This window comes from Kryptolebias marmoratus, linkage group LG7 (assembly GCF_001649575.2).
Source record: "Kryptolebias marmoratus isolate JLee-2015 linkage group LG7, ASM164957v2, whole genome shotgun sequence".
NCBI lineage: Eukaryota > Metazoa > Chordata > Actinopteri > Cyprinodontiformes > Rivulidae > Kryptolebias > Kryptolebias marmoratus.
The window spans coordinates 1,421,000-1,430,577 of NC_051436.1; the positions used below are offsets into that span (position 1 = coordinate 1,421,000).

The 9,578-nt window shown below is 36.4% G+C and overlaps 1 protein-coding gene across 1 annotated transcript; it reads left to right on the forward strand.

Moving 5' to 3' along the window:
• Positions 1 to 2,610: 2,610 nt before the first annotated feature.
• On the forward strand, positions 2,611 to 5,929 carry LOC119617179 (ladderlectin-like). The gene is made up of 7 exons (XM_037976511.1): positions 2,611 to 2,692; positions 2,792 to 2,869; positions 3,602 to 3,643; positions 4,027 to 4,136; positions 4,993 to 5,130; positions 5,401 to 5,509; positions 5,632 to 5,929. Exons 2-7 carry the CDS (start codon positions 2,809 to 2,811, stop codon positions 5,697 to 5,699), a joined length of 528 nt encoding a protein of 175 aa, XP_037832439.1. The 5' UTR covers positions 2,611 to 2,692; positions 2,792 to 2,808; the 3' UTR covers positions 5,700 to 5,929.
• Positions 5,930 to 9,578: the final 3,649 nt, after the last annotated feature.

Below are 9,578 nucleotides of genomic sequence, written 5' to 3' on the forward strand. Positions count from 1 at the left end.
GTGCGGGTTTTTGTCTCTTTCTTACTGTTTATTCATTGTCACATGCTGTTTTTATTTTGTTTTTTAATTATGTAAAGCACCTTGAAATGCCTTGCTGCTGAAATGTGCTATACAAATAAAATTTGATTGATTGATTGATTGATAGAAACAATGTCTTTAAATGTGTGGTTGAACCAGAAAAAACAAAATCAAACTGAGATGTTGCCTTTTAAGAACTTGTTCAGGTAACAATTGAATACATATCAGTGAATGAAAGTCATGTTTCATAAATTGCAATTATATCCTAATAACAATGGTTTTTTAACTTAATGAAGGTGGTTTGCTTCTCTCACCAGGTGAGTCCAAGATAAAGATGATACACATATTTAATTGCTGATAAACATCTTTGTCTGCATCAATTTCCCACTAATGAAGTCCACACTTCTGCATGCTTTTATGGTTTTGACTGAACATCACTTTTTAAAAGTATCTGATACACTTAACCCAAAGAAGTTTACAGGTAAGAACAAAGATACGTCCTGTAACATGATTACCTATTTGGCTGTAATAGATGAGGTAAGTGGGCATAATAATGCTAATATGCTAATAACCATCTCAGGACACGTAGGGTAGATTTGTTGTCTTCAAAAACAAGGATTTTATGTTATACTAACTCACCTGTGTTTGAATTTATTGTTTACCTCTGCAAAGGAGTGAAGAAAAAACTAATAAACAGATTTTGATGAAAATGTTGGGATTGTCACAGAAAACAAAGGAATCAGTTTAGATTTTTATCTGGATCACAATCCAGATAAATCCGACAATATTTTAATAATCCTATGGGTTTGGTGGACATTTGGCTCTCAGTGTTCCTGATTTTCAGTTTTTTTTTAATTTAATTCAGTTTAATTAGAAAGTACCAATTAAAAACCAAAGCATCCATATAAAAACATTAGTAACATTTTAATGGTTAAGAAAATCTTTAAATAAAGATGGAGTTGATGGATTTGGTTAAGCTCATTTTACTTGCAGCAAGGAGACAAGTCAGTTCAGAAAACATTGTTTCCTGAACGTTGTCTCACCCCTGAGAGCCAAGGTATAAATTGTTGTGATCCAGTCAGGAGTAGCTTATCTCCTCTTCAGAATGTGAACATCTAAAGAACAGAAAACTGTCTCCTGCAAGTGCATCACATCCAGTTTCTTTTTTTGCAAATATAGTTTCACTATGTCACAAGTCAATGTTGGAGGGCAACAAGCATTCATTAATACAAGTTTCATAACATTAAAAAACAAACGGTTTCTTTGATATCTGAAAAGGAAGACGATTCTTCTCTAAACAAACATGACTGAACTGAAGCAACGCCCGGATTCATGTCATAGGAAGCAGGTATGACAAACATGAAATGTAATCTTCCAGGAATTAATTTAATACGATCATATTATGTTTGGTTTTTCATGTGTGTTGTTGATATCAGTGTTCCAAGTTCCTGGTTTGAATTCAGTGAGACTGCAACAAGAAAATCCAGTTTCCTCACAGTTTTGAGTCACCAACTTGTCTCCAACAGTCGCAGCCCAGTGGGATACCACCTTTACTTGTTCATGGAGGCTTTCCTCCTGATGTACTCCAGGATCTTAGTGGTTTCTACCTGTTTAGTGGCTCTAATGATATGATGAGGAGTAGTAATGCTGTTGCATTTGGTCTCTTTGGTGGTACATGGTGAAAGATGGCGCCATGTATGGTCGCCCTGGCATTCTGGTGCTTTCTGTTTTGTCTGTTTTTGTGCGTTATTCATGTGTCTTCGTGCTCCTACACGCATGAGGAGCTTCAAAACATCAGAACAACAACCCATACAGTTTTATTTTTGTGCCTGCAGCAGAATCAGCACGTCCTTACAAGGAATTTTCCTCTACAACGTCTGCTCACTTTGCCTTGGTCACTTTACCACTGTATTTTAATAGTACTACACTAATTACACTGTTTTTCTGACTATTGTACTGTATCGGTATACATATGTTTTTATATTATATTCGCACCTTTATGCCGAAGCAAATTCTTAGTCTGTAAATCCTATTCGTTGACAATGGCAATAATAAACTGAAATCTGAAATCTGTCTTCATATCAACATTGGAAGTCCCATGTTCCTGATTAAATCTCTATTTCAGTGATTCCTGACACAATTTAGAGCCATTTCAAACTTGTTAGAACAAAACAAAAATACTTTCAGCATTTTCAGTTGGGAAAACAACACATTATTCAACTGGTTACCATTAAACACAATTTAATCTACTTTTTCACTTTTTGAAACTTTTGATTATTCCAAAAGGTGACTGGTGACAAGATTTAGTTGATTTTTATGTCTGAGAGAAATTTGGGATTAAATGGGTTACTAAACAAAAACCAACAGATATTTCTTTAAAAGCCAAAGAGGAAGATGTTCTTAAACAAATATAATGGAGCCGAAACAAAACCCATGTTCATGTCATAAGATACAGGCACAGCAAATGAAATGCAATATGTCATGGAATAATTCAATATGGACATAATATATGTTTGTTTTATGTGTGTGTGTGTGTGTGTTGCTGATATCAATGTCCAAGTTCCTGGTTTGGTACCGGGGGGGAACAGTATATAAGAGCTGGTCTTTGACTGGTTCAGTACCTCCACACAGGAAAGCTGAGGCTACAGTCTGAAGCTGAACTGGAACAAAGAAGGTACAAAGCCCTATATTATCCTCTATTCTTGTTTTATTGGACTGAGAATCAATGGTTTTCTAATTACAAACTTTCTAACCTTACCTGTTTTCACTACAGATCTGCATCATCTCAACATGAAGATCCTGAGTCTGCCGATCCTTCTCTTTGCCTTGTTGGCTCTGAGTCTGGCTGCCGGTGAGTTTATCTGTCTGTACATGTTCTTTCAGACAGAAAGGAAGACCTAATGACACTAGTTTGACCAGTATATTTTTTTAAGATGGGTTTCAAAGTTGGACTACATAGTTATATGTTCTTTATTTTGGAGGAGGATTATTTGCTTTTAAGGACCCACCCAGGCAACATTTATATGTGCGGCCTGAATAGATTGGAAATGTACTTAAAATTGGAACCTTTATAGGATTTTTCCCAAATTCTTTAATGGCTTTATGGTAATTGCCCTTGTAGTTTTAAAGCAGGGAAATCCTGGGTCCATTCTGGTTAAAATACACTGTGTTCCCACCTGGGTTTACCCAAATCTGACTCAGTTAATAATCCCGAGTAGGAGCACCAGGTGTTGCCCATGTTGAACCAATCTACTCATTTTCTGTTTATGACCTGTGTTGGAGCTACACTGCCTCCCTATCTTGGTTTGCCCATATGGGTTCTATTATTTAACTCAAGTGGGCCCTAATACACAAAGTCCAGCTAAACCTCATGTCTAGATGGTACCCATCCAACCCCAATATAACCCAAGTGGGGCCCATATACACATGTCAGCTGGGTAATAATCTACCATAGACATAAAACAAGACCTGTAAAGAATAAGAGACAAAATTATAATATGCAGGCAGTACTGTTACAATATACATAATGTTGAAACAAGATGTATTATTTAATCACATTAGTGAAAACATTATCTTTCTCCAGATGCTGAGGATGAATCTGAGATTAACGCAGGTGATTCTGAAGGTGAGTTCATGATTCACCTCCACAAGGCTGACATTGTTCCTCCTTCACCACCTGACTTCTCAGCTGGGAGGGGAAAGTCATGCTGCTGTAAAATGGTACTGGCACTGTGGTATTGTAGCACTTTAGGAGTACATGCACACAGTACTGGATCCATACCCAATAATTGTTTCAATGCATCCATAGAATCTTTGGTCATAGTTACAGGAACTTTTAACAATTTAAACTTCAAAATTCAAACAATAACAAACTGTGCTATTCAAAGAGAAAGACACAAAGTTTCCAAATAACAGATTGAGTCACAGTGTTCTCCCGTAAACAAACAGAACTAATCAGCCTTTTCCCCAGGAGGATTGAAGGTTTTTGGCTTCTTCTGTTTTCTTCAGGAGAGAGTCATGTGGAGAAGAGGGCAACATCTTGCCCTAGTGGTTGGACCAGATATGGAGCTCGCTGTTTCCTCTACATTTCAGCAAGTTACACCTGGGCTCAAGCTGAGGTACAAACAGTTGTTTCTCACACAGAAATCTCCTTTTTGTCTTTTTGTGGAAACTGAGATGTTAAAGTTGAAAGAACCATAAATAAACTAGTTCAAAGCTAGAAGAAGAAAGTAGTAAAATGCTGGTTAAAAGCAGCAAATCATGGGAGGTACATTTAAAACTGAATAACTTTAGGAGTCAGTCCAATTCAAGCTAAATGCCACAGCTAATCAACATTAGCAAACACATGAATGTTTATAACTAGTTCAGTTTTACAGATATTGAGTTGAATGTTAGTGTGGTAGTAGCTGAGAATCATCCTCAAGACTTACTCTGAGCACTAAGAGATGATGTGAGATCTTTGTTTATTTTTATTTTTTAAAATATGCAATATAGTTTTTTTGCTCAAAAAAGAAATGTTTAGGGTTGTCTTGATTTAAAAGTAGGGTGGAACAGTGGTGCAGTGGTTAGAGCTGTCCCCTCCCAACAAGAAGGTTGCAGGATCTCTTCCTGACCTGCTACTTTTCTGGGTTCACATGTTCTCTCTGTGCTCATGGGGGTTTTCTCCCACAGACCAAAAACATGCATGCTGGTCTAATTAGTAACTCTAAAAACTTGTCCCTAGGTGTGAATGAGAGCTCAAATGGTTGTTTGTCTCTATGTGTCCCTGCGATGGACTGAGACCTTTGCCATAGTGATATCTGTAGATAGGCTCAACCCAGGAAGGAGAAGCGGGTAAAGAAAATGATTAAACGAAATACAGGGCAATGAGATTTATTTTTTGTTATAAATTACCTTAACCTTTGCTGTCTTGGTCATTTCTCCTTCCTTGTTAATTTGTTTTTCTGAGCTGCTGTCTCTTTATCACCACTGTAGAATTACTGTGTGAGGAACCAGGGTGCAAACCTGCCATCGGTGCACAGTGCAGCCGAGTACAGCTGGCTCCAAAGCTATGTCTACGGCAAGACTCGTCAGTATCCAACAATATGGCTCGGAGGCTCTGACGCTGAACAGGTATCTGTAATCAATTACCAGAAACACTTCAACATTTCTTTAAAACAGTTTTAGTTGTTGCTGTTTTTTATTGTGAATACAGGAGGGATTTCTTTTTTATTCATTTTTGCAGGAGTTCAGGACTGCTCTTCTTTTATTATTATAAAAAACATTTCAATAATTTTCTTGATAAACCTACAAAAATTACTTTTTTCTGTTTGAGTTTATATTGATTTTAGATGTATTTCACTCTTATTTCTGGTCTCTGCTCATATTTGATTGTCTATCTAGGAACGTATGTGGTTCTGGAGTGACGGCTCACGCCTCAGCTACAATAGCTGGTGCTCAGGAATGCCAAGGACTAGCACCAGTCTGAACTGCATCATAATGAATGCTTCAAGTAATTTATTTACATTTATCTACAGAATAAGGCAGCTGATGGTTTAGCTGTTTATAACAGACATGCTGAAAATATACTAGAATACTTTAAATGAAGATAATCTGTGTTTTTGATACCTGCAGGTTGCAGATGCTGGTACGACTATCCGTGCGGTAGTCGGCTTCCATTCGTCTGCGCCAAGAAACTCTGATAAACACCAGAAGTGGAGCATCAGAAGACGACAATCAAATCTAATCAAACTCTTCTTTATTTTTCTCTCATATCGCTGTAATGCTAAATGAATGAAGTGACAGGATTTAAAACCAGGAGAAGGATTGTCTCTATGGTCTTGGAGCAAATTGAACGTGTTTTAGAAAGAATGCTTTTAGCACAACTTGTCTGTACTTTCTTCCTCAAAATTAAACTTCTTCAGCATTGAAACCAGATGGTCTGTGTTTTTTACAGCTCTGCAAAAGTTTTCACATGAGGTTTATTTAATATTTATTACAATATCCACAGCACACAGAAATAAAACCAGGATTCTTTACAGACATGGTACAAGACAGCACAAAACAAAGAAATGACTTGAAAGTAAATGTAAAGGAAAAAAACCCAACATTTTTTCATCAGAACACAGAGAAAGTTTTCCTGGTTCAAGGTTGAAGGTGTCTTTATCATCACCTGGGGACAGCTTGATTAATAGCTGACTGTTAAAGAATATCAACAATAAATTACACATGACTTAAACTTTTTTATTGTGATTTATAAGGCTGATAACTGCAAGGATAAATAACTTCTTGAATCAGTTGGTATTTTGTCAGATTTAACTGAAGCAACTCAAAGGTTGGTTGAGTCAATTGGGGCATTTGTTTTTTAGAAAAAGAAAAAGACCTTATATAAATAAAAATGACTCCCTGTGAATTTTATACATTGGATATTGATTTGCTGTCCATTGGTTTTTGTGTCTTTTCCTCCACTCAGCAGATGTGGATCATGCTTCCTGCATTTCTGACAGATTTAGGACTTGTCCCCATCTGAATGGTCTGGTCTTCAGTTTTACCTCGACAGCTAACTCCACTGAGAACAACCTGGTTTTTGTCCACTGCCTTCTATATCCAACCAAACTCAGGTCCAGAACCCAAACACCTTCAAACATCTTCATACTTTATAACTACAAGTGGTTCACTGCTTTAAAAACCTCAGGGTGCAGTCATGTTAACAAGATGGATCTAATAAAAATATGGACGAAAACATCAGTTACTGTGTTGCACATGATCAAAATAAATAGGAATGTTGCTGGAAAAGACTAAAAAAAATAAAGTTGTATCAATGCAGATTTAGTTCAGTCTAATCTGAAATACTAAAATGTGTCTTGTGCGCATGTGTGTCTGTTTATCTTCTTAGCTTGTTTTGTTGTTCAAACCAAAGAACCCAACAGAAATATTCTGCAACTTAGACAATAATCAACATAAATAAATCTGTCAAAATTAAAGTGCAACAGTTTGCATTTTTGGTCATTTTTGTTTGTCCTCCTGAACTGTAGGTTCAAACATTTTCAGATGTAAACAACATTAGACCATAAGTCACTAAGATAAATATTAGAGGAAATCTCAATGTGTTATTTAATGGAAAACTCTTTGAATTTACATAAAAAATCATTAAATAAAGAGACAGGTATAAAAAGAGTATTTATATTTTCAAACAGGACATGTAAATACATAAAACTGTCGTTGAATGAATATTTATATAATCTAAAACAAATTTTGTTCACAGTTTCAGGAGAACTTCAGGGTTAAATCATTACGATAAGTAATAAGAAGATGGTTATCATTTCAGTCATAAAACTGCTCCAGGAACATGTTTTATCTTAGAGCCAACTTCAGTTCTGGGCATCATAAAGATTTAAAGCCCACACTGTAATCTGTTTATTGAATTATAACATTCATATACTGGAATATTGAGTTATAAATTAATGTAATTATTTGAAAGGTGCTTTGGATTAACAGACATGGTTCTCAGCTCTTCTGGTTTCCAAATTATAACAAAGTATGTGTTGGGTATGACTCTCAGCTACTACCACTACAAATTTGAGCTCAGTACCTGTGAAACTGACTGAACCGGCACCATTTCAGTGTTGACTAAGGTTGATTAGCTGTGGCATCCATCTTGATTTGGGTTGACTTCAAAAGTTAATCAGTTGAAGATGTACGAATGAATAATTTCTAAAAGTTCATCCAGTGTTTCATGAGATGTTTTGCTAACACTTCATACAAACACACACACAGAAAGACATGGGCAAAAATATATTTAAAGTAATTAATATCACATTGTTTGCACTGTTGAAAGCACTGGCAAAAATGACTCATTAAACTACTGTAAAAACAACAAGTTGTGCCCAAAAGCCTCATATTCAGTGACTCTGGTTGTTTTAACATTTCCAAGAACACTGAAGGGTTTATTGTAAATATGATCTTAGTTCTTTGGAAACTCAGTTATCAGCCACCAGAAGGCTCTTTTTACTGATTTAAAGCTTCTTTTAATTTTTATTTCTGTAACACAACTTAAGATTTAGATAAAGAGACATAAACAGACTGTCAGCTTCAGACGAGCACCTGTCCATCATCCCCACAATCACCAGCTGCTGCTGTTTAAGGGCAGGTTCTCCATCTGCACAGTGTCAGATTGTGGTGAAACCCTTTGTGGTTTTGGACCTGCCTCCTGTCCGACCAGTCTCACCCTCTCCTCCAGCCGGTCCCATCCTGATCAGTTCCCCCCCCACCCCCTGGATTTGGATTCCCTGGTTTTGGACCTGTCTCCTGTCTGACCTTGACCTTGCTGTCTCCTGGATCTGTTTCTCCTGGCCCTGAACCCCTGACCGTCAGACTTTGAGGACTCTTTGAGCCCTTCTGGAACTGACCCTGGCCCGTTGTGACCTGAACCTTGCTGCGCCCAATAAAGGCTTCACTTGTTCTGAACTGGTTGCTCAGTCCCTGTGTCCTTCTGTGCCTGAAACGTGACACAGACGTAATTTTCTGTTCAGATACTTAAGATCTATTAATGATTTCTATCAATTAAATCATAAAAACAACTTTACAAACATGTTTTATCTTAATGTGACTGATAAATACTTTTATGACAGCTGTTGTTGCTCTTATTATAAGTAAATTCTCTGATATAATAAGGATTTACAGCCCACAAAGAAATCTGTTCACAAATACTGTTTTGCTATACTGAAGTGTGGGAAATAAGATATTCAGTCCATTGGGAATTTTACCATAAAAAGTTGGGTTTTAGATTGCAAAACTAAGACAACAAGATGTAAAAGGTCTTAACACGACAAACTCAAAAACAAGCTGCAGTCACCCACCACGGTTTTCTCTTCAGTTTCTTATCAAAGTTTCAGAATAACTCTCCAACAGAAAAAGTTTCTTTTAGGATTTTTCCCTAATATTTTTTTTTCCAACAGGAATTGTTCCCATAACAATTTATTCCAAAAACAATATTTCTCCCACTGGAAATTTTTCCTAACAGAATCCTTTTTTCCTGGAAGTCTCTAACTAAAGAAACTGTTTTCCCTTAGGACCCTTCCCTAACAACCAATCCACATATTTCCTCAGTAGAATCTTTCTTTCACTGGAATCATTATTTTTAGTCATTAGTCATGAAAGTATTCCCAAATGCTAAGACTTTAAGAAACTCTTGTGTTATAAATTCAAAAGTTTTGGACTAATTCAGCTATAATAAAGCATTAAATACTGTTGTTATGGTGTTCAAACCACATGTTTGAGTTGTATTACTTCACATTTTGAATCACACAATCATATTGAAGTATTTGTAATCTAAGACCCAATAATAATTAAGAATATATGTAAGATATCAGAGCGCTGCCAGTAAGTTATCATGGTTACCTTTGTACAGGAACTTACTGGCAGCACTGATGTTTAGAAATTACGGTAAATATGCTGTAAGTGAAGCTAAAGTAAAAAGCAGTAATCACAGGAGAAAAGATAAGAAGTGTGCTTTACTGGCAATGTTGTTCCAACTTCCTGCTATTGCACCTGGTTGTGACAATATATAGAGAGCTGGTCTT

Coding starts and splice junctions, on each gene's coding strand:
- LOC119617179 (XM_037976511.1), top strand. CDS start 2,809: ATGAAGATCCTGAGTCTGCCGATCCTTCTCTTTGCCTTGTTGGCTCTG. Junction 3,644..4,026: donor TAACGCAGGTGATTCTGAAG/GTGAGTTCATGA, acceptor TGTTTTCTTCAG/GAGAGAGTCATGTGGAGAAG. Junction 4,137..4,992: donor ACACCTGGGCTCAAGCTGAG/GTACAAACAGTT, acceptor TCACCACTGTAG/AATTACTGTGTGAGGAACCA.